General features: G+C 53.1%; 1 protein-coding gene across 2 annotated transcripts in view; it reads right to left on the bottom strand.

The window, feature by feature from the left end:
* ANXA6 (annexin A6) overlaps positions 1-24341 on the bottom strand; it is a 51229-nt gene that overhangs the window by 14407 nt on the left and 12481 nt on the right. For both annotated transcript variants that reach the window (XM_039239462.1, XM_039239463.1), the window contains exons 3-19: positions 20042-20132; positions 19227-19321; positions 18545-18658; positions 17274-17364; positions 16290-16369; positions 13870-13926; positions 12991-13084; positions 12500-12595; positions 11216-11274; positions 10053-10175; positions 8696-8754; positions 7190-7268; positions 5487-5568; positions 4195-4289; positions 3472-3585; positions 734-824; positions 8-87 (exon numbers count right to left, since the gene is read on the bottom strand). In XM_039239462.1, coding sequence (XP_039095393.1) covers positions 8-87; positions 734-824; positions 3472-3585; positions 4195-4289; positions 5487-5568; positions 7190-7268; positions 8696-8754; positions 10053-10175; positions 11216-11274; positions 12500-12595; positions 12991-13084; positions 13870-13926; positions 16290-16369; positions 17274-17364; positions 18545-18658; positions 19227-19321; positions 20042-20132 — 1500 coding nt within the window. The remainder of the gene's footprint in view (positions 1-7; positions 88-733; positions 825-3471; positions 3586-4194; positions 4290-5486; positions 5569-7189; positions 7269-8695; positions 8755-10052; positions 10176-11215; positions 11275-12499; positions 12596-12990; positions 13085-13869; positions 13927-16289; positions 16370-17273; positions 17365-18544; positions 18659-19226; positions 19322-20041; positions 20133-24341) is intronic.

Below are 24341 nucleotides of genomic sequence, written 5' to 3'. Positions count from 1 at the left end.
CACTCACCGTGGCCAGAGAGATGAGGATCCTCTTGAAGTGGCCAGACGTATCTGAGCTCAGAGCATCTTCTAGGGACTTGTGATAGTCTGAGACAGAGAGAGGGTGTGTGGGCAGCTGCTGGGCAAGGATAGGGGGGCTGCTTCTAGAAGCTCAGCCTTGAGCCAGAGCACGTCAGTGGGTGTGGTGGAGAGGATGGAGTTCGTGGTTGGTTCTTGGGAGCATCCAGCCACGGAGCCGTGGATCTCGACACCGATGCCCCCAGTCTGTCGCCTCCCCCCGCCCCGCCTCGTCCCAGCTGAGGGCTCCTGGAATCCTGTCTCTCCTGCTTCACAGCCTCCCTGCCTCCCCTCCCACAAGACAGGGGACCCACAAGCACGGCTCTGGCTGGGTCACTCTCCTGCTCAAAATCTCTACCATTTTAAAGCTGTTGACAAGAAGGAAACTTTAAACATTTTTGACAGTACTCAAGATTCTTCAAAATAGTATTTTGACCAGGCTGCCCACCCCGGAGGCTGCCCTCCTGTCCCCCATCAGCTTGGACACTCTCTCCTCTGTTTCCTCCAGGCCTTCATCCAGTTGGGACTCTGCCTGGGATATCGTTTCCTCGGACCCAGGGCTGGGCACACCCAGGGGCTTCTCAGAGCAAAGCAGTGGGGCAACGTCAGAGCTGCAGAGGCGGCTCTTCCCCCACCACCTCCCAGCGGCCCTGGGCCCAAGGCTTCCCACACTCACCTTCCTTATAGGCCTCACAGATGGCTCGGATTTCCGCGTTGGTCCGAGTGGCGAGGATTTCAATGAGAGCCTTTTCATCAGTGCCAGCTCCCTAGAATGTGAAGATGAAGAACACCTGAGCCACAGCCCTGACCTCCATTAGAGGCCCGAGGGGCCCCAGTCAAGGAGGCCCCTGGTCCAGGACACCACCACGCAGACCACCAAGCCTTCCTGGATTTTCTCCGAACCCCCAGACCAGAGATAGCACAATCAGGGTGGAACACGCCAGCTTGTCAAGATTTCCAGAACCTCCCATGAGAATGTCTTTAGACCAAAAATTTAAAAGAAAAGAATACGTGGTATACGGGTATGTACATATAAATAGACATATACACATGTGTATCTGAATATAAATACTTATATGTAAGAATATAAAAAGAATAGAGGTCACACGTCACAGTGTAACAGTGATTATGGTCTCTGGGTGGGCAAAGGGTCACAGGCGATTTCTAGTTTCTTCTTTCTTTGCTCTGTGTATATTTTCTCATCTATAATTTTGTCAGAAGAAAAAGGTTTTGTGCCTCAGGGGAAAAAAATGCAGTATTTGTTTATATTTGGATTTGATGAATGGTCTATGGACAGATAGATTAGGTCCTCTAGACTAAGGTGGCTTGGGGGAATGTGCTATCAAAGGTCCCTGCTTTGGGGGAGGGAGGCAGGTGAACAAGATGGACTGATGGATAGATTCAAGGATCTGCAAAACACCTGCAATTTGCCAGTCACTGAACAAGCTGCCGTGTTCACAAAAAAAAAAAAAAAAAAAAAGTAAGGCACGTTCGCTGCCCTTAGAGGCTAGTGCCTGCTGGTCGGCCAGTCCGTGGCTTCTCTGGCTTCTCTGACCTCAAGGAGACTGAGGCTGACTGAGATCTTAACAAGCTCTTTATTAAAAGCAGGCATGTGGAGAAGACAGCCTGAGCCTCAGAGCATCCTAAGCCCCAGGGTCCAGCCCCATCTTCCCCAAGCTCACGGATGTGCTGAGCCTCCTTCAGTTTCCCATTTGTAAACTGTGGGAATGGAAAGGGTTGGGTCAGGTTAGCTCCACTGGTCCCTTCAACTTCTAAACTCCACGTTTTCAGGGGTGCCTGGGAAGCTCAGTCGGTTGACCTTCTGACTTCGGCTCAGGTCACGATCTCGCAGTTTGTGGGTTTGAGCCCCGCACTGGGCTCTGTGCTGACGGCTTGGAGCCTGGAGCCTGCTTTGGATTCTGTATCTCTGTCTCTCTCTCTGCCCCTCCCTTGCTTGCACTCTGTCTGTCTGTCTCTCTCTCTCTCTCAGAAATAAACATTAAAAAATAATACATTAAAAATAAAATAAAAAATAAACTCGTTTTCAAATCACTTGCTTTTTTGTCTGGGCATTTTAAAAAGACGATAATCTCGGGGCGCCTGGGTGGCTTAGTCGGTTAGGCGTCCGACTTTCGCTTAGGTCATGATCTCGCGGTTCGTGGGTTCGAGCCCCGCGTCGGGCTCTGTGCTGGCTGCCAGCTCAGAGCCTGGAGCCTGTTTCAAAGTCTGTGTCTCCCTCTCTCTCTGACCCTCCCCTGCTCACGCTGTCTCTCTCTGTCTCTCTCCTAGAAATAAATATTTAAAAAAAAAATAATAATTAAAAAAATAAATAAATAAAAAGACGATAATCTCAATTTGCTTTGTCCAGGGAATGTCTGTTTTCTTCTCTTAATCCTCAATGGGCCAGAAGCCCTGGTGGTTTCATGGGGTTGTTGGGTCAGGCTCTAGAGTCTGACAGAGTCGTTGTGAATCCCTGCTGTGTTATTTTATAATGCTGTGACTTTGACTCTGAGCCCGAGTTTTCTCATTTGTAAAACGGGGACAAAGTGAAAGCCTGGCCTTGTGGGTGAGACGAGTGGCTGAGCTAGTCTGCGGAGCCTGGGACAGGTTACTGGACGCTCCCAGTAAAGGAGAGCCGTCACTGGTACAGCTGCTGCCCCGGGAAGCAAAGCAGCCCCAGCAGCAGCTGGGCCGGGACCTAACGCCCTTTCTTGCAAATCAATCACAAGGTCAAGTCTTCACAGTGAATAGTACCCTCCATACCCATGACCTTGCTTGACCCATTCTGATGTTTGAAGGGCAGGGATGACTACTCCCATTTCACAGCTGAAGGTATGGAAGCTTAGCAAATGTAAGTGGCCCAACATCACACAGTGAGTTAGTGGCAGGGCAGACTAGAATGCAGACTCCAACTGCTGTTGTTTTCCTTCCGGATCCATCCTGCGTCCTCTACAGCTCCTTGAGATCCCACTGACACCACTGATAACTGGGTATGTGACCTTGCTTGCATCAACCAGGGTGGAAGCCAAGACGTGGGTGGAACTCCTGAGTTCCAAGAAGGGACAGAGGTGCTGGCTGGTAGGACATACACGAGCCATCTACTATCTGTACGAGGAGAGACGGTCTCTGAGAGTGAAGCTACCACAGAGGGGAGACAACCAAGGTAGGGGAGAGATAAGAGTTCATATAACATTACTTGAGTCCCTGCACTCAGCCATGTCCAAAAGCAGATGGCGCCCCCTACCTTTCAGTTACAGGAGCCAACATCCCCTTTGGTGTTCGTGCTAGTTTGAACTGGGTGTGGGAAGGGCTCTGTCAAGGAGGTACAGCCCACCCATCTGGGCTTGTGAGGAGCACCCGTGTCCCCCCACCACCTGCAGACTAGACCCCATCCCTTTGGTGCCTGCACCATACCTCCATGGCCTTCTTCAATTGCTTGGCATCATAATGGGCCGGTGGCATCATGAGCCCCAGAATCAGCCTCGCCAGGTCTCCAGAGATCTCAGACTTCAGGTCAGCCATCAAGTCCTACAAACGGCAGAGCAGAGGTCACGCCAGCATCAGCACTTGCTCACATGTGACCCAGGATAGGGAGGAGATATGGAATGAGGAAATGGGGGCTCCACGTGAATGCAGGGGATAGAGGGAGACTGTGTCTTTGTTTACTATTTAGAGGACGCAAAGAGGGCAGGATGAAGGAAAAAAAAAAAAGCCAAGCAGCAGGAAGACCCACTTTCCCTGGAGGCAAGGAGGCGGGCAAGGACAGTGCCAAAGGAGATTGTGTCCATCCCGGGGGAAAGTCGCCAGCATGACACAGCCATAACTGACACTCGGCCTTGGGGCCTGAAGCCTCTGGAACTCCGAGATCGCGAAAATGCTACATGAAAACAACTCACGTCCTTCATCTCTGCCCCCAGCTGAGCCATTCCCACAGGTACTGACCACAAGAACTGGGGGGTGGAGAGACTGTGTTGCAGGCAGCCCGAAACCAACGTGGGAGATACCCCAAGAACACATGACCACGGGAGCCCTGGTGCCATGAAGGCCCAGGCGCCCAACGGTGCGGAGCTGGCGGTGGCTGGCCAAGCTCCTGGGAGGAGGGTGGGTGTGGGACCTGGGCCCCTGAGGAAGCCTCACCCGGCCGAAGTGTGACTTGAAGATCTGGCGGATCTGCTGCCGCTGGGCGTTGCTGCGGTGCGTGATGATGTCGATGATGGTGTCCTCATCAGTTCCTGAATCACCCAAGCCACACAGCTCAGAAGGCGGCCCGTGGCCTGGCTTCCCCACGTCCCCCACAGACGGGCTGTGCCAATCTTAGGATAGAAGCACCTGCAGGAGCCTAAGTTGCTGACTTCCCCAGGGATCCTCCCTGCACCCCCATCTGTCTGGTCACGGGCTGAGAAAAAGACCCCGAGAGGAGCAGGGAGCCCTGGGGTTGAGACTCAGGGCCTCTGAGTTCCAGCCCTGGTTCTGGCAATGGCTGAGCAAGTCCCAGCCTCTTTCTGAGGCTCGATTTCCACACCTATCCCCTGAAGAGGCCGGAGTAGTTACTAAGGGATCCTTCTAACCTGGCAATCTAAATCCTACGGGGACCCCGTGTCCCTCCTCTTTAACCCCCTGGAAACTGGAGCCCAAGTCCTTCTAACCACAGCCATCGACTCTGGGAGACATCGGGATACCACCTTCAGCCTCTCAGATTAATGCCTTGGACCTCAGACCTGGCACAGGACTCCAACTTTCAAAAGTGCTTTTATACCTGTCATCTTACAGTCTAGATATGCTCGGTAGATATTATCATTCCCAGGAAACAAATGAAGATGAGGCCCAGAAGGGAGACGACTTAAGCCAAGGTCCCTGGGAGGTGCCGTTAGACGGACTGGGGGAGAAAGGGCGATGGCAGCCAAACCCTGGATGCTCTGTCCCCACTGGCCTTTCTGAGAACAGGGCATCTGTCCACAGAGTGATTCCTCCCACTAGTTGGAGATGGAGGATGTGATGTGATAACCAGCAGGGGGCGCTCCCAGCCCAGAACTGGGGCTCTTGGATCAATGAGTCCCCATCTCTTCTTTTACATGGGGGGGGTGGAGGGGATGGACACTTGAAAGGGTTGAAGGACTTGCCTAAAGTCACACAGGAAGTCTAAGGCAAAGCCCGCAGGAGAACCCAGGCTTTATGACCTAGTACTTTCTTCTGCACTAGGACAGCTCTAGAAAGGGCTTGTGCTAAGTTCCTCACAAACCTCCTCACTCCCCTTCTCCCTATACTCAGGGAGCCAGGAGCCTCCTTGGGAAGGTGGAGACTTATGTAAAATCTGCCTCATTCTATGGGCCCTCCTTTGAGGCCCAAGCTGCTACTCCTGCCTGGCCCACTGCCAAGCCTGCCACACCCGCTGCCCCAGAGGCCAACACGCCCCCTTCATGTCCCCTTACCGAGTCCCTTCATGGCCTTCCGCAGCGCTTTGGCATCAGCATCAGGGTTGAAGTTATTGGCTGGACGCACTGTTCCCTTCAGCTGCAAGAAGCAGAAAGAGACTCAGCAGGTGCCTGCAGGCCCCCCTGGGGGCCAAGCCACGAGAGCAGCATGCAAGGGAGGGGACGCTTTCCCCACGAGCCCCAAACCAAGCAGCTTGGGGGGAGGGAGGCAGGGGTGAAGGCACAGCAGACAGGCCCCTGCCCTACAGCTGAGAAAGGGAGAGGAGGAGAGACAGACCCAGGCCTGGGAGCAGAGTGAGTGCTGGTCAAGGGAAAAGTGGGCAGCTTCCTGCCCCAGGAAGCCACTCTGTCCTAGCTCCTTTGGGGCCTCCCCAGTCCCTCAGAACCGTGCCCTGTCTCCAAGGCCCTCCTGCCTCTTCAGAAGCCTCTCCCTGTGACAAGGCAACCAAAATGTCCTGAGATACCAGAACAGAATCTCCCAAATTTCAGTCACTCCTAAGTGAGGTTCCTAATGTTGCCATATTTGCATACATCCTATGCTATTCCTTCATGTTTTTACGTAATTCAACCTCTTTTCTGTTTTACTGAAATGCGTTCATTTTTATGTATATTTAAATACTCCTAAAGGGCAAGGAGTTTTGTTCATTTTGCTCTTGGATATATCCCAAGCATCTACAACAGAAGTAGGCACTCAAAAAATATTTGCCTAATGAATGAAAATTAACTTTGCATCGCTCTCGTGAAGAGAAAATTGGTATGATGTGTCATAAACAGATTATAACCCATGAAAATTAATGTAAGAAGGAGAAAAAAAAAAACGTGTCAAATATCACCAAATTTAACGAGATGCCGTTGCTCGCCAAAACCTCTGAACTTGAAGCCAGCTCTCAGCTCTGTTTGTGAGAAAAAGAAAGCTGGCGAGTGGGGCACCCAATAGCGACTCTCTCATTGACAAAATGACTCAGGTTGATGAAATCGAAAAGGAGTAACACTCTTACTCCATGAGTTCAGTTATTTAATGTCGTGGAGGCTCCCCTCTCCCAAACTAATTCATTTCTTATATAATTTAAGGTCATCTGCAATGACGGTTCTTGCCTCGTCATTTGGGAAATGCTGTTCTAGAACATCAGAGCTCAAGAGCCCTTGGAAGGCACTGAGCTTGGCGTGTCTAACCCCTCACGGTAAACATGGAGACGGAGGCCCAGAAAGAGGTGGCTCAGTAAGTAACAGAGATTGCCAGGTTCCAAACATTTTCATGTGGACCAAGTGCTATCAGTGCCTGGAACGGTTTGCCCAAGTACTTCTGTGGACCTTGGGTCTCTGGATGGTCAGAACAACCTGGAATCGTCCCGTGCACCTCCGGGTACCCATCTGTTCTCTTGTCGTGCCTCTAAAGGCCAACTGTCCGCCCCAGGATGAGATGGGCCTCTCTCCACAGAACCAGACATGTCTCCATTCAGCAAGCCCTGTTAGTAGTTAGTGGGCCGGGCGCCTCCCAGCGTGTTAGAAGTAACGCAGGAATCAGATGCCCACACCAGAAATCACTCCTAGAAGACAAGGAAGCTCCACATGTGGGAAACCAATGTCTCCGGTTGGCCACCAGGGGGCAGCTGGGTGCCAAACAGAGTAGCAGGAAGGTGCGAGCAGAAGAGTCCAAGCTTGTGGTCAAGAGGTCAAGCAGGAGGTGGGGAGGGTCTGACCTCTACTCGGGCCACTGCACTAAGCTCCCACATCTGATAGGCCACCTGCGCTGCCTCCGGGAAGAACTGGCCAGCAGCACTGGAATGGAGGGGGTTGGGGAGAGGATAGGAGGGAACGTCATCGTGGGCAAGGCTCCACACACAACACACAGCCACGTACACACACGCACACACAGACACACGCTTGAAGTAAACCTGTTTGGCTCCCCCTTCTCTCTAGCCTCATCCATTCAGAGTCGTCTCCCCCATTTCTGACAACCTTCTACCCTCTCTTGAGACCCCCTGCAATGCTGGCTCTCTGCCCAGCAGCCTTCCTGGCCCCAAGTGCCCACTGGGATAGGATTTCTCGAACCCTCAGACCTCCCCTTTCTTCCTTATAATTTGAGTGATTTCTGTCCAAGTCTCCCCTCTCAAACAAGTCCACGACCAGCCTATGGCTGTGTCACCTCTTTGTCGCCTCCTATAACGCACCTGGATATATCAAGTGCTCAGTAACTGTCTGTCGAACCAAAATCCGCCCCCAAGGCACTTGCCAGAGGTTCATAGGAGATTCTTCTAATCCTTACTTAACTGGATCCTTATAAGCCCTGGGAGGGAGAGTCAGAGTACCTACAGTTCCCTTCCTAGCATAAAAATCTGGTCAAGTCAAGCCCAATTTAATCTCTTCAATGGCTCCCCACCACTCCTGGGAGAGGTTCTGATGCCAGGAGGAGGCTCCGCTCACCTCCTGGCCTCCTCTCTTCCCTGGTACTCTGTAAAAGTGCAGCCTCAGTTACAGAAATGAACAAGGCTATTCCTGCACAACGCTAGGCCTTTCCTCCATCCGCTCTCCTTCAGACCCTGTCTTTACCTCCTCCTCTTCCTCACCTTCCTCCTTGGGCCTCTGCCACTTTACCTCCAGAAGCCTCCCCCAGAATGGGATAGTGCCCTGCTCTGTGCAGTCACAGACATGTATACTTTCTCCATTGATCTTGCAGTCACAGACACGTATACTTTCCCCATCCCAGGACCACCCTGCACTGGTTTGTGCTCGCCGCTGGGCTGTGGGCCTTACCAGTACTTCCCCGCAATGCCTGTTCACAGAGGGTACTTGTTACAAATACGCTGAATAAACGAGTAGGCAGAGCAGGCACCTGTATGTTTTCCATTTAACAGCTGACGTAACAGAAAAGCAGCTATGAAGTAGCAGGGCCTGGACCCTCACCTTCTGATTCCCAGTCCACACCCCCAGATGGACTTTCCAAGGTCCCAAGAGCAGACACCTCCACGTCTGGGAGAGCACATTCTCTCTCTCTCTCTCTCTCTCTCTCTCTCTCTCTCTCTCTCTCACACACACACACACACACACACACACACACAGACTTTCACCTGTGTGCTGCTCCCGGCACCAAGGGAGCCCCAAGCTCATCCACTCCACCCATCCATCCATCCAGATGAGTACCGGGGTCCAGGCCTGCCACCCCCCCGAGGCCGTTCCCGCCAGCCTGGGGCCAAGGAGCCACTTACTCATCGTCACCCCCACATAGCTTCAGCAGAGCCTTCTTATACTCTCCAGAGGTATCGTTCTGGGGAGAGAGAGAGAAAGGTTACCCCTCAGTCACCCCCAGGCTTCTCTCGGCCAAGGAGGGAAGGTTCTGCATAGCCCCGACTAGGGAAAGGCTGAACACATTCATAGCAGCCCGGACGCTCCCCCTGTCCGGGGGTGCATAAGGCCACCAAACAGTGGTAATGCTGGCAGGAATTTCATGACCAACTCTCTGGGAACAAAAGCAAAAAAGCCCTGATTTGTAACATTTTGCCAATTTCTGTGGTGTAAATACTTTCAACAAGGGACACTTTCGAGCTGTCCATGGGATTTCATTGAGCGTGAAGATGCTTGCTGCTCTCCCAAGCCAGTGAGAGGCGGCCCCAGCGCCCCCATCTCCAGATAATCCCCAGCCCAGCCCTCCCAACTGAAATATTCCAAGAAAACAAGGCTCTACGAACAAAAACACCAGGAAATGCCCAAACCAAAAAATATACGTAGCCAATTTTACAACCCTCTTAGAGCTTCATAACGGACTTCACATAGGAAGGGCTGCGAGAAGTTCTCAAGTAAACAAACGGGCTTATCTTTACTTAAGCTAGTTTTTTTTCCCAAACATTTCTCATGAAACATTTTTGCACGTAATAAAGGAAGCATACTTTGAGGAACATAGCTGGACCTCATAAAAGCTTTATCTCACTTGCCCCCAAAAAGAAAAAAACCCAGCTCTCTGTCTCTTGGTCAGGTCTCACGGGCTGGACGCCCCAGTCATTCCAAAACACCTGGCTTGGGGCGAAGGGTTCTCCCCCTTGGAGCCTGACCTCCTCCTGCCTTTGGGACAGAGATGTCATCCTTAATTCGGCCTGTGCACCCTTCCTGACCCAGCCTCGCCTTCCTCTTTTTTTTTTTTTTTAATTTTTTTTAATGTTTTATTTATTTCTAGGAGAGAGAGAGAGAGACAGCGTGAGCAGGGGAGGGTCAGAGAGAGAGGGAGTCACAGACTGAAACAGGCTCCAGGCTCCGAGCTGGCAGTCAGCACAGAGCCCAACGTGGGGCTCGAACCCACGAACCGCAAGATCATGACCTAAGCGAAAGTCGGACGCTTAACCGACTAAGCCACCCAGGCGCCCCAGCCTCGCCTTCCTCTTGAGCTTCATGGCTCAGGTACCACCAAACACATGCCTCTCTATCAACCTGCCTTAAATTCCCCGAATGTGCCACGAGGCAGGGGCTCCTGGAATTCCCAAGAGACTCGTAGCTCTCTGGGACAGTTCTTTGCCCCTGGGGGTGGCTTCCACGCCCTCTGCCCCTCTCTGTATCCCCATTAGCTCTGCTCACCTTGATCATGCTATACAGGGACTTTTCGTACTTGGTCCGGAATATCTCCCGAATGTCCAGCATGTCCAGCTCGCTGCGGGAGACCATGATGCGGATCAGGGTGTTGTCCCGAGTCCCCAGGCCCTGGAAAACAAATGGGTGTGGGGGACAGGGATGTGAGAGGAGGCTCAAGGGCTGACAGCCCCCAGCTTAGGTGAAGCCACAATCGTTACGATAAAACATTAAAATTAAGGACAAAAGAAACACAATAGTGCCATTCCCCCTGAAGCTGCCAGTGTGTCCCTCCCACTTTGATTTCCTCCCTTCCCTCTCCAACATCAGTCCCATCTTCAGTTTCCCTTAAAATTTTACCATAACTCTGTAACTCTAAGTATATACAGTTTAGATTTGCACATCTTAGAATTACATAAACACACCACTGGCCGTTCATTTCTCCAGCTACTCCTAACAGACACTGGGGTGTTTAATGCTTTCCTAATACGGACAGCATTGCCACAAACATTCTAGGAACACAGGGGCCCCGGAGCCACCTCTTGCCGGCTGAGCTCCCAGGCTTCACCCTGGCACAATGAAAGACAGTGAATGGGCTATAGTTCACTTGTCCTTGTGGGCTGGCCACACAGAGCCAGGAAGGCCTGGGCTCCGGGGCCTTGGGTCTATGGCATCTGGCAACAAATGAGTACATTCATGTACCCTGTTGTGCTAATGGAATTATCACCAGTTTCTGTGTGTCCTCTGTGCAAACTTGTGCATGGCAGACTTGCTGGGTCACAGAGCCATAGACAATAACAAGTCTCTTCCACAGAGGTCTAGCCTACATACACCATACATAGACATTCTGGCTAATTAATATTTTTTTTAAAGTGTGGGCTTCCAGCCCACCTGGCTGGTGGATCAGATCAGGCTGCCAGGATGCCCTGTGAGCAATCAGGAGGTCAGAGTAGGTATTGGGTGGGAAGGCATGTGACCGGACAGCATCCCAGGTTCAGAGCTCACCTGGGAAACATCCCCATCACTCTCCTGTGGCCAATCCTCTGATAGCTCTCTCTGGCCAGTGGGTCCCAAGGACTTGTCAAAGAGTGTCTACAGTTCCATGGGGATGGGCACAGACACCACCTGCCCCTCCACCCCCTAGGCTCATTCCCACCAAGCCCACCACACACCTTCATGGCTTTGAAGAGCCTTTCAGCAAAATACTCTGGGGTGCTCCGGATACACTTCACTGAGAAGAGGGAGGAAGAGGTAGAGTTATTCTGGCTGCCTCCGGGTTGGGGTGACCTGACCCCCTCTTTGTTTATAACTCTTTGGGGGCCACCAGGTGGGAAAAAGGCCCCACCCACTTTTAACACAAACCCAGAGCATAAAGCAATCAGGAAACAGGGGTTGTTGAAATGTGGGCTGTGCATCTTAAAAACTGACTTCATCTTTCTAGTCCTCTGGGGTTTTGTGCAGGGAACTGGGCTGGGTTGGGGGTAGCACCTGGGGTGGAACTTGCAAAGGTGTTTCTTTAGGCTCTGCTGCTGAGGCGTACTGGCAGCTACCTCACTTTGGATCTTGCTGGCAAAGCAGGCTAGTCATAAGTGCAAGGCCCAGCCTGGGGCTATAGCTCTCCCCCCTCCCGCCCCAAAACACACATACCACCTACCCCAGGCTCAGCCACACCGACCCCTGGAATGTCCAGATTCTAAGGGCCTCTGGGTCAGGCAGTCCATCCCCTCTGACCCCATTTATCAGATGAGGAAACTGAAGCCCAGAGAGGACAGTGACTTGCTCTAACAGCAGATTGGAAGAAGCCCTGGGTTTGAATCCGGACTCCTCCACCGACTAGTCGGCTCCTGGCACGCCCCATGCTCAGAGTCCTCCAGGACATTACAAAACTACTCCCTGGCAAGTGGTTTCCTCATTTGTGAAATGGAGATAATGCCCACTCCTGGGTCTTTTTTAAAGATTAAACACTCGAGGCGCCTGGGTGGCTCAGTCAGTTGTGCATCCGACTTCCGCTCAGGTCATGATCTCACCGTTTGTGAGTTTGAGCCCCGCGTCAGGCTCTGTGCTCACAGCCTGCTTTGGAGTCTGTGTCTCCCCCTCTCTCTGTCCCTCCTCCACTAGTACTCTCTGTCTCTCTCAAAAATAGATGTTAAAAAAAAAAAACACTCAGTGCAGCGCCCAGCACACAGTGTATGCTCGACACAAGCCCACTCTCGCGCTGGTTATTTCTCCATCCCCGGCTCAGCACTCTCTCCCCCTGCCACACACACTGGGGGAGGGAGAGGCAGGAAGTCCATGCCCAAGGCTCCACTCCCTGCCTCCACGCTGCTCTGGCCATCTGGCTTTCTCTTTCCTGCCTCCATACCACATAATCCCCCTTTTCCATTCTTGGCCCCTTGTTCCTGGGCCAGAATCCCAGAATCCAGCACAGCCCCTAGGAATGCAAGGTCAGGACGTACCCACAGCCAGCATCAGCTTCTCAAAGTCCCCGGACAGCTCGCCTCGGATACTGGCTTCGATAGGCTTCCCTGTGGTCTTCAGATATTCATCAAACACTGAGTCAGAGAGACAGGGATGTTGAGGGTGCCCCATGACACTGAGGAGAACCCGAGACCTCAGGAGGGGCGGGCGCGGTGGCCAGGACTAGAGTGCCCAGCACGAGGGTAGGGCTGGTGTTTGAGGAGCTAGCTGGCGGGAGGCCAGGCACATCACCAGCCACGGTGCAGGCATGAACACGAGGACAGGACTGGTGCTCGGAAGGAAAGGCTGAGCATCCTGTTAAGGACTCTGCTGAGGGACAATACAAACCACCATCTAATTAAACCAGGACTAGTCCTTGAGTTGTAGACGAAGTAGCTACCATGCTCTATTAGTAGAAAAGGAAAAAAGAATGGAATCGTTGGCACAACCCCAAGAGACCAGCTGTAGGTCTTTCTTCTCTGGAACTTACCCAAACGGAGATGCTGCTTGCTGCGATTTCCCAAAATGTAAACGAACTGGGCTTCATCTGTTCCCCATTTCAGTTCCCCTGCCTCGTATAGGTCCTGAAGGGAAAGAGGAAGGACCTCACTGAAAGGGGACAGAACTCCCCGGCCAAGCCAATCAACTGCTGCTGGATCCCTGAACATACCAGAAATTGGTAGCCTCAGGACCTTTGTATACGCCTATATACCTTCCTCGTTTTCTGGGGAAACTCCTACTCAACCTTCAAGGCCCAGAGTAAATGTCCCATTTGTTCTCAGAGTACTTCCTGATGTCCCCAAAGCAGAGTTCTCTTTCCTCCCCTCCTTCCCTCCTCTAGGCTCCTAGACTTTTCTGCTTTTTTACAGCTTTGCTCCACTGTGTATGATAATGATTCTTTATGTGCCTGTCTCCCCACAATGGCACGGGCTCCTCAAAGACAAGGATCAAGTCTTAGCTCTCTCTGTATCTACCCCCGCAGTGTCACCGGCACATAGCGGGGCTCAAAACACCTGGGATGTAATGCTATATCCGTAGAGAAGGTGTCTGCATGCCTGTCTCTCCGAGTACAGTCTGATTTTGTTCACCGGTGATTCCCCAATGCTTGGCAGAGTATCTGACACACAGTAGGTGTTCAATAAACATTAACTAACTGAAGGAATAAATGAACAGATAACAAAAGCCCCAAAATACATCTCACCAACTCTGTGTATGTTACGTGCCTTAGAAAGATAATAAATCCTTTCTTCAACGCCCTGTATGAATGTCGGCCGTGAACTGGTTATTTCTGGTATTTCATGCAAATTACTTCGCCTGTGGCCCTTCCCCGGCCTCCCCGTGTGCCCCAGTGCCCTTGGTGCTGGTTTACCTGGACATCCTGTTGCACCAAGTCCTCGCTCACCACATCGTCCTCCTCCCTGGTTCCCTGGGCAGAGACACGGGGACATGAGGTTCAAACACCAGAGCCGGGGGTGGGGGTGAAGGGAAAGCCTGGATGCCCTGGATGCTGGGGCGGGGGGGGGGATGGGGGGGCTACAGAAAGCATGGTGGCCCAGAGGCGTCCTGGGGCAGTGACGAGCCGAAGCATCTACTTTGTGGGGAATCACAAATCCCGCCCACTGGCTTCTCCCTTTGTCCTTGGAGCTGGGACAGAAGAGGGGAGTCCGGGCGATGACCAAGGTCCCTCCAGGCGCCCCATCCCAGAACAAGCCAGGGCCTGTGCTGAGAACAGGACCCCACATAAGTCCTGGTATGGCCCACGATGCCCTCCAACAATGATACTGCCGAGGTAAAATGTCTGCACATCTGCGTTCTACTGAGGGCTCCATACCTTAACCCAAAGAGCTTACCAGTGATGAGACTTGGCCCCTGAACTCAGAGCTCACAAGCAGTGAAAGCACCAAATCCTACCGTTGCTTCTGTGTCCCATGCCCTGTGTCCCATCGATAAAGGACAGCACTCACAGGGGACAAGGCCAGCCCTAAGGGGCATCTTGGTTATTTGGGCACAGTTGAGACCTACTGCTTATCTCCTCTTCCCCCTGGATGGTGCATCTCAGCACCCCAACCCCCTGCTTCTCTTGGGGACTGAGCCTAAGAGGACAGAGTCCCCACATTTATAGTCCATGCTGTGCTGCTGCCCACTTGGTGTTAGAATCTGAGGAGGAACAGGAGCTCTCCTCCTCAGAACAAGCGGCTTTGAACCTGGGGCAAGGGTCACACTTTCCCACTCCCGATGTTCCTGACCATTCCTCAGCTGCTTAATATGGGATACGGATTGCTATGGCAATGGAGTAAAAGACCTGGGAGCAGCCGGGGTAAAATGTGTTACAGGAAGAGAAGAAGTGAAGAAACAAAGAAGTGGCTTAGTTTCTACATAAAACTTCCTGAAGGTTTGGTCTTTGGAGCCGGGCTTGAAACTTCTCAATACCTGTCCCCACAGAGTCTGTGGTCACAGAGACTTCCAGGCAGCCCGGCAGGTGAAGGTGGGGCTGTGGGGTGGGACGTGCCTTCCAGCCCCCTGCAGTCACAGAGAACGTGGCCCGCTATTGCCGGAACTTTCAGTTATTCAGAAGAATCTAGAAATCTGGCTTTCGAGCAAAATCTCCCTATTTTTATTTTTTTTTAATTTTTATTTTTTAAAAATTTTTTTTTAATGTTTTTATTTATTTCTAGGAGAGAGAGAGAGAGACAGCGTGAGCAGGGGAGGGTCAGAGAGAGGGAGACACAGACTCTGAAACNTTTCTAGGAGAGAGAGAGAGAGACAGCGTGAGCAGGGGAGGGTCAGAGAGAGGGAGACACAGACTCTGAAACAGGCTCCAGGCTCTGAGCTGGCAGTCAGCACAGAGCCCGACGCGGGGCTCAAACCCACGAACCGTGAGATCATGACCCAAGCGAAAGTCGGACGCTCAACCGACAAACCACCCAGGCGCCCCTAAAATCTCCCTATTTTTAAATGTTAACAACTAACTCAAAGTATTTTTTTAAAAAAACACATTGTGGGCACTTGGGTAGCTCAGTCAGTTAAGCATCCGACTTCGGCTCAGGTCATGATCTTGCGGTTCATGGGTTCGAGCCCCGTGTCAGGCTCTGAGCTGTCAGCACAGCTGAAGCAGGACTCTGCTTCTGATTCTGTGTCTCCCTCTCTCTCTGTCCTTCCCCTGCTCACACACACTCTGTCTCTCTGTCTCAAAAATGAATAAACATTTAAAAAAATTTTTTTAAACACAGTGTGGGAAAACCAACAGAAGAAAAACTCGGCAGATTGAAGTCAGCTGTGGACACCAGTCTCCAGCCTCTTCATGGTCCCTTTTTATGTACTCGTAGGTGGGAGGCAGGAGTGGCAGGGGGTGGCTGTGGGAGGTGCAGTGCAGGCAGTCCCAGAAATGCCACATCTCTGCTGGCAATGCTGGGGAAACAATGGCAGGAGGGAGGCCTGGAGACGAGGGGGAGGGGCGGGCGCAGAGAGAGCAAGGTCGTAGGAGAGGATATTCCTGGGATGAGAGACAGAGAAATGCGGGTCACCTGCTTCTACAAACCGGGGGCAACAGAGCAGGCCCCTGGATGCTCAGATTCTTACCCGCATGAGCCAGAGAGAATCCATCTCAAATTTGAGGGCAAAAGGGCAGTTGGGGGAGGAAGCAGCCACAGCTTATGGGACTATATACCTGAGCAGCCACCAAGGAGCCCCTCACAGGCCACCCTGTCTGGGGCAACAGGCAGGAGGTGCCCACAGCCCTCTGCCCACGCTCTGGTAGAGAGGTCCGGGGGGGCCCCAACATGGACCAACCTGGAGCAGGACCACAAGCATCTTCTGGAAGTGGCCCGAGGTGTCACTAATGATGTCAGCCTCCAGGTCTCGCTCGTAGGCTGCAGGGAAGGAACACAAGTTCTAGTCCCTACCCATGAGACCTCAGGGATCCTTTATCCAAGATGATCAGATATTTGTTACAAATCCCAGAACCCAGCCTCCGTGATGACCATGGAAAGACCCAGGATGTATCATCACAGTGTTTCGTATGGACCCTGATACACGGAGATGGAATCATCTGTCCACTTCCCTTATCCCCACCTGTGCCATCTATTCCGGGTACCATAGTTGCTCACCTGGATGGCGGCTACAGCCTTCTAACTGTTTCCCCCTGCTTCTGCTCCCCTCACTCTCCAATCCACAGCAGCAAGGGCGACCCTTGAAGCCCTCTCTGATCACGAGTTCCCCTGCTTCCCACTAACCTTGGAATCAGGCCCTGTGTGGCCCTGCCCTGCTTTCCACCACTCTGGCCTCATACCAGCTACCAGACTTAATTCTGCCCCGGGGCCTTTGGACTTGCTGTTCCCTTTGCCTGCAGGATCTTCTCCTCACTCCTTATGCAACAGGCCTTCTCATTTCCTCCCAAGACACACTCTCCCTGACCACTTGTCTGGGGCAGGTCCTCCCCAATTAAAGTCTGATTCTTGTCACCTCGTTTGTTTCCTCCATAACACTCAATCACAATGTGTCATCACCGTGTTTACCTGTGTCTCTTCTGTATCCCTTGTCACCTTGTTAGTCTGTAAGTTCTAGGGGGCAAGGATGACATGGGTTTTGCCCACCACCACCTCCTGAGAACCTAGAACAGTGCTGCACAAGGCAGCTATTTACGAGCTGGAGAGATGATGGACAGATCAGAGGAACAGAGGAAAGCAGGTGGACGGAGAGTCTTAGGGTCCTCAGCCTTGCAGTTACCCTCACTGCTGATCTGAAAGTTCTAGAAGGCCCCTCCTGCCCTCTCACCATCTTTGTATGCTGCCACCAGCTGGTGGATCTGCTCGTTGGTCCGAGAAGCCAAGATCTCAATGAGGCACTTCTCGTCAGTGCCGATGCCCTGGGAGAAGAGAAGGGACACAGCAGTCAGGGCTGGGGTGCGAGGCCATGACCAGCCGGGCCTGGGTTCCTGGAGCGGCCAGAGCTGCGACAGTCCCAGCAGGGAATGTCAGGGTGCTTCTGCCATAGCTCTTGGGCCCCAAAGTGGAGCTGCTGTCCTGAGAATCAAGACACAGACTCTAGGCCTGCCTCTGTCAGCAGCTTGCTTTGTGGCCTCGCATTAAGAAATGGTCTTTCTGGGGGCGCCTGGATAGCTCAGTCGGTTAAGCATCCTACTTCGGCTCAGGTCATGATCTCACGGTTCGTGGGTTCAAACTCCGTGTTTGGGCTCTGTGCTGACAGCTCAGAGCCTGGAGCCTGTTTCAGTTTCTATATCTCCCTCTCTCTCTGACCCTCCCCTGCTCACGCTGTCTCTCTCTCTCTCAGAAATAAATAAAACGTTAAAAAAAAAAAAAAAGAAATGGTCTTTCTGGACCTCGGTTTTCCCATCAGTAAAACGTGCCAGGTGCTCTGTCAAAGCAGAGAAGGCAATATCTCACATTGCTAAACTTACCAATATAGGAAGTGTGTCCATGTTGGATAGCTCATCAGAGGCAAAGATAACAGCACTTTATACACTGTAAAGTGCCAGGGATACTTAAGGGCTTGGATGCTTCCCTGCTTGCTAGGGGGCTACCCTCTCCTTCAACCAGACTGGGTTTGCCCGTCCACCACCTCTCCTGACATTTCTTACCCAGCCTGGAAGGACCTTCCCACCCCAATCAACCAAATCATCCGCAGGCTTTGGGGCACAACTCGATCTCTCATTTTCTGTGATGCCCCTTCAAGCCACCCTGCGCCTGCCCTCCTGCCCTTCTTTAGTATTTCCTTGGCCTTTGGGTGTTGAGCACAGTGTGTCTTCACACCCCTGCATCCTGCTTCCTCAGGGCTGGAAACTGCTGGGTTGGGGTCTGGGCCAAGGACCCCTTGATGAGGCCCGCCTCACCCCGACACCTGCCCCACTCTGCCCATCTGGGGGAGACTGGGGCGTCCCCCTGGGATGGGGTTTGAGCAAGCTGCCTCTTGCAGCATGGCATACTGCTGGTGGGTGCAGGGCTCACAGAGTACTCGCTGTGGGGACCAGAATCTTTCCATTAATCACGCTCCTGCTTGCAACACACACACGGACCCGCGCTTCTTACCGAGATGGCGTCTTTAATTTCTTTGGCATCACAATAGGCAAGTGGCCTCATGAGACCCACGATCAGCCGTTCAAACTTCCCCGTCAGCTCATACTTCAAGTCAGCAATGAGGTCCTGCGTTGAGGGTCGGTGGAGGCACAGGAGGACGAGATGGAGGAGGAAGGGGAGGAGCACTTATGGTAAGAATGACGTTTAACGTTTAACGAGCACCTACTCTGTAAGGCACTAAGTAAGACTTAGTAAGACTAAGTAAGCGCACGGACTGTCACTTTTGGAGGTATGTGCTATCATCAACCCTAAGAAACAGGCTTAGAGACGTCAGGTAACTTGCCCAACGTCATGCAGCTAGCAAATGGCGGTGCAGGATTCAAGTCCAAGACACCGTGTCTCTTTGCCAGCATTGTCGTTTACTTGTTTACTGGGTGTCATTCCCACTATCTGTGAGTCCACAGGGCCGACACCTCACAGGGCTCCTTCCCCTGTGCGGCCCTAACACCTAGCACAGTGCCCAAGCACATAGAAGTGTTGGAGATGTATCTGTGGCTGAAAAGAAAGGAGGGCAGAATTGTCAGCACAGAGGCTGAGCCGGAATAAAATAGGAAAGACCCTGAACGAGCACACACAGGCAAATGAAGTCAGCTCGCCAGCCCCACCACACCTGCCCCCCAGTTGCCATGGTTACCTTGCCATAGAGGGACTTGTAGCTCTGGCAGATCTCCTGCCTCTGCCTGTTGCTCCGAGAAGTGATTAGCTCCAATATGGCCTCCTTGTCACTGCCTGGAAGACAGGAGGGCACCTGTTACCCTACCCCAACCTGCCTCCAGGAAGCCCACCAGGGTTGCTCCCTGCAGTCTTCAGCACGAGCCCTTTGTGAGGCAGTGGTATGGGTGGGGGAGGATCAATGGGGACCTCTTAAGCCCCTCCTGAGAAGGATCATCGCACCCACAGGCTCTGAGCTCGGAGGGCCTGTGATCCAGCGCCCTCATCAGACCCATAAGGAAACTGAGGTCCAGAGAGGAGCAAGGTCTCATTCAAGCTTTCACATTCTAAGCCGGGAGACCTGGCTTAGAAACACCCAGGTGTCCTAACACCCATGACAGGGTTCTTTCAACAATAAGAAAAACAAAAGAGAATAATCAGCACCAAGTTCAGGGTAGTGGTGACCCCCCAAGAGGAAAGGCAGGGCTGATTCTTCAGGAGCCTGATCTGTCAAGGAGCTTTCAACTCTATTGAGGAAGCAAGCACTATTCCTCAAGGTGGGCGGCAGGCCTGTGGGTGCAGCTTCTATTATTTCGACCTTTTGGTTCGTCTGGATTTCATTGTAAAATTATGAAAAATAACACAAAGAGGAGACAAAAGAATGAGTGAGCACACCTCAACATCTCACTGTCCCCCTCGGCCCCAGAAGGGTTGTGGGCTGTGCCCACATGTGGGGACGCCCCCAAGCTCCAGGGAGTCCTGCCCCCTTCCCTAGGCTCCCTTGCTGGTGGCACCCACCGAAGCCCTTCATGGCAGTATACAGAGCCTCGGCATCCCGGCCGGGGTCAAAGTCTGGGAAGTCATGAATGGAGCCCCGGTACTTGGCGCCCTGTGGAGAGAAAAAGCAGAAGATAAATTGCTGACCCTGGGCTCCCAGCCCCACCCCCAGGTCACACTCTCAACCCCGGCCACAGTCAGAGTCTAGGCTGAGTTCCTTCCCTCTGAAATTAAGCGGTGCCTACAGAAGCCTGGGCAAGCGCAGGGATGCCTCTCCCTGTACCTCCTGCCACAGCCTGCTCCAGGGACAGTGCCGTTTCCCTGTGGGAGGGTAGCTCAGTTGAGCCCACAGCACTGCATTACCGTCCCAGGACCCAGGAGGGAGAAAGTCAGGCGGAGTGCAAGGGGTACGGATGGTCCCTACAACAAGGAAACCAAGCCCAGAGAAGCTAAGTCTCTCGCTGGGGACCCCACAGAGCCCAGATCTCTGGCCCGTCCCCCTCTGCTCTCCAGCTCCAGAAACCTTGCGACCGCCAGCTTCTGAGGGTGAGGTCGCAGCCCAAGGGAAGCCCAGAGCCACCCTCAGAAGCAAAGCCAAGACAAGGTGCTGCCCTTCTGGGCCTGGTAAACTGAGCTGGCAACTGGCATCTGAGGACAAGTTGGCTGGGTCCTTGGGGTGAAAGGGAGGAGAGGCAGAGCCAGAGGATCTTAGACATTGAATTTGAATGCACAATGGGCTGGTTCACAGAGAAATCAGATGTGGGTCAGCTACATGGCCCCAGAGAAGTATGTGGTCAGGAGAGTGGCTGAGAGCTGGGAGGGCTGGGGACACCACAGCCCAAGGCACTGAGCACATGGCATGGTGACAGGGCACTTAAGCCTGGGCTGGGCCCAATGTAAGGGCTAAAGATTCAGTGAGGAAGAAGACCTGACCCTGTCTTTCATGAACTTCAGACCCAGAAGAGAGGGACATGCACACAAATTAGCTTAGAGCTCATCATAAATACCCTAGGACAGAGGCAGTGTAATTTTGGAAGACAATGGAGGCCATTTCCAGCAAAGGGAGGGAACCAGGAAAGGCTTTGTGCAAGGGCTAAGGGTGGCCCACAAACACCATGCCTTAAAGGAATAAGAAGCAGGGGCGCCTGGGTGGCTCAGTCGGTTGAGCCTCCGACTTCAGCTCAGGTCATGATTTCACAGTTCATGAGTTTCAGCCCCGCGTCGGGCTCTGTGCTAATGGCTTGAAGCCTGGAGCCTGCTTCGGATTCTGTGTCTCTCTCTTTGCCCCTCCCCTCCTCACACTCTGTCTCTCAACAATAAATAAATGTTAAAAAAAAATTAAAATTTAAAAAAAGGAGTAAGAAGCAAAGGCAAAAGTGAGGCTCCGACGGCCTCCCGTGCCCCCAGGGCCCACACTGAAGGACCCGGCCAGCCATGGGGACGCTCCTCGGTTTATGTCTGCCAGTGCTGCTCCTCTGAGGTATGCATGCGTGGGCGCAGGGCTGCTATTTAAAGTTCTGACGGGGCGGGTGACCAGAAAGGGACACGGCCCTCTTCCCGCCACCCGTGAATCCCCTGCAACCTGATCACACCCCTGGGCAGAGAAGGAGAGAGTAACACATGCCAAATACTGGGACCAGAAAAGAGAGTCCCTTGAGAAAGCCGTAGCAGCATGTGTCTTGCTCACCGAAGCGTTCCCAGCACCCAGCACAGAGCCTGGCACAACTAAGTGCTCCCTGAGTTTCTGTTTCCTGGACGGATAGGCACAGGGATGGATGAATGACTATGAATATATTCTGAGCAAACCTAGGAAGACTTCCTGGAGGTGAATTCTTTTTTTTTTTTTTTTTAAATGTTTTATTTATTTCTAGGAGAGAGAGAGACAGCGTGAACAGGGGAGGGTCAGAGAGAGAGGGAGTCACAGACTGAAACAGGCTCCAGGCTCCGAGCTGGCAGTCAGCACAGAGCCCGACGCGGGGCTCGAACCCACGAACCGCGAGATCATGACCTAAGCAAAAGTTGGACGTTTAACCGACTAAGCCACCCAGGCGCCCCCCTGGAGGTGAATTCTAAGCTGAGCCCTAAACGAGGAGTGACAGAGAGGCCCCAAGAACTGGGGGGTGGGGAGGGATGGGGAAAGTAGAGGGGGAAGGCTTCTCACAGGAAACAGCATGGAAAAGTCCCGGGCACAAGAGCAAAAGCAACATTGAGGGAGGTGGCCCAGGTTCTCCAGCGCTCAGTGCAGATGCACCAACTCACCAAGACCATGGGACTCTACGGTGCCAGGAAGGAACGAGTAGAAGAGAAGGCGAAGGGCAGGGGTCTCAGCAGCAAGCCAAGGCCCCCTCCCCTGTTGCTCTTCCTGCCCCTCCACCCTGCACGGTGGCTGAGGACGGGGCTGCAACTGAAAGTTGAGGCACTGCCGTCTTGGGAGAAGGGACGTCTAATGATGGACGGGAAGCTCAATCCAAATGATCCCTTCGAGACAGGCTTAGGGAGGAGCGAGGCCAGTTTCCCATGTGTGTCTTTGCACAGGGATAATAAACTCCTCCAGGGGACAGCGGCCAGTTTAGTTATCCCAGGAGGGTCCCTCAGGATCACAGCCACCAGAAGAGGGGGACATGGGGGACGCTAGCACTGGTCACATTTAGAGGCACAAAGGCAGTCCTTCAAATCCCCCAGGCCCAGTTTCCCACCATCGGTCATCCTCTTGCCAACCTGATGAATTCTGCATCTCTAGGTGCCACCTGGGTACCTGTCCCCGCTTCTCCACCTCACCCAGATGGCCTGTCGCCCCTCTTGCAGACAGGTTCCTGGCCTCTGGCACCCATGGCCCAGGGGAGGGGACAGCAGAGGAGGGACTTTCCACCTTGAAATATTCAGCAGGTCCTGATGCCAGCTGGTGAGCAGCCTGGACCCTGGGGCTCTGAGGTCTTGGGACCTACCCCAGCTGCTGCTAGAGAAGAAGCCTGAGGCCTCTCGGGAGCAGAAGTGACGTCACCCGGAGAGATGGCTGCCGGGCCAGGACTCCACCTCAGAGCGGCCTTGACCAGACCTGAGCCAGGCTTCATCTCTGCAGCTGCTGGAGTTCCTGGTACAGGCACCTGCCCCTCTTGCCCCGCCCTCGGCGTTCTCATTGCCCCTCATCAAGTTCAATCCCAGAACACCCCTGTGAAATGGATGCCACAGAGCCATGCATCCGGGACCTTTCTGACACCACGCTACTCCTTCACATCTTTGAGCCTCAAGTTCCCCACTTCTAGAAGGAAACACAGGGAGAATAACACAATTAACACTGGGGGTGATCTGGACCGGTTGAAAGAGTGAGTGGCTTGTTCTGTGCACCTGTGCACAGGGATGTGTGGTGTTGGAAATGGGTATAATAGATTTGGGGTGCAGAATTGGGGTGCTAATAGTCAGAAGCAAGAGAGAGAAACTTTAGCTCGAGAATGGAAAGAATACCTTTCTGAAACTCGCTGGTATTGTCTTCTGCAACCTTCTCCCTCCCCACACCCTTGTACTCAGAGCATGCTAAATCACTTCATCTCTCTGGCCTTAGGTTCCAGTGTCCCCGCCCCCTGGAGGACATCAGCCCGCTTGCTCTTCCCCAGTAGCTCTCTCCAGGCACCTTTCCCAGTTTCCTCAGCCTGCATGCCCACAGGACTCCTTTATGCCTCCACTTGAGCATGAGTGCCGTGCAAGGGGAGTGCCGTGCATAAGGGGGAGGGGGTGCATGCATGGGGGGATGCATGCCTGGGGAGTGCTGTGCAAGCATGGGGGTGTCATGCATGGAGGGGTACATGCATGAGGGGTGTCGTGCATGCATGAGGGGGTGCATGCGTGGGGGGTGCCATGCACAGCGGGGTGCATGCATGGGGGGTGCCATGCATGGGGGGTGCTGTGCATGCATGGGAGATACATGCATGGGGGTTCCGTGCATGCGGGATTCCAGCTCATCTCATGGGATGAGGGACCTCTAAGGCTCAGCCACCCGGGGACTCTTGCTTGCAGACTGTCTAATGCCCCCTGGTCCATGGCAACAAGAAAGCACAGGTCAGCCAGGCAGAAGCATGGCCTGGGAGCACTGGAACAGGATTCCAAAGTTCCGTGCCCTAGGTCCTGGCCCCTCTGACCTCCCAGGGTCTGCTCAGTCCACTCGGGTCATGCAGAACCCTGCAATGTGAATGCCTCCCAGGAAATAGCTCCAGCATGACTACAGATGGGAAATGGGGAACAGCAAGTTATGCCCTGGACCTCTGCCCATAACCACTAACACTTTCTCTTCCTGGTCAGAGACCGCTTATGCAAGTACCCTCCTCAG

This window comes from Hyaena hyaena, unplaced genomic scaffold, assembly GCF_003009895.1.
Source record: "Hyaena hyaena isolate Hyena2069 unplaced genomic scaffold, ASM300989v1 scaffold_157, whole genome shotgun sequence".
In the NCBI taxonomy this organism is placed as follows: domain Eukaryota; kingdom Metazoa; phylum Chordata; class Mammalia; order Carnivora; family Hyaenidae; genus Hyaena; species Hyaena hyaena.
Note: the sequence above shows the minus strand (reverse complement) of the source record. Positions and strands in the feature narration are given on the sequence as shown.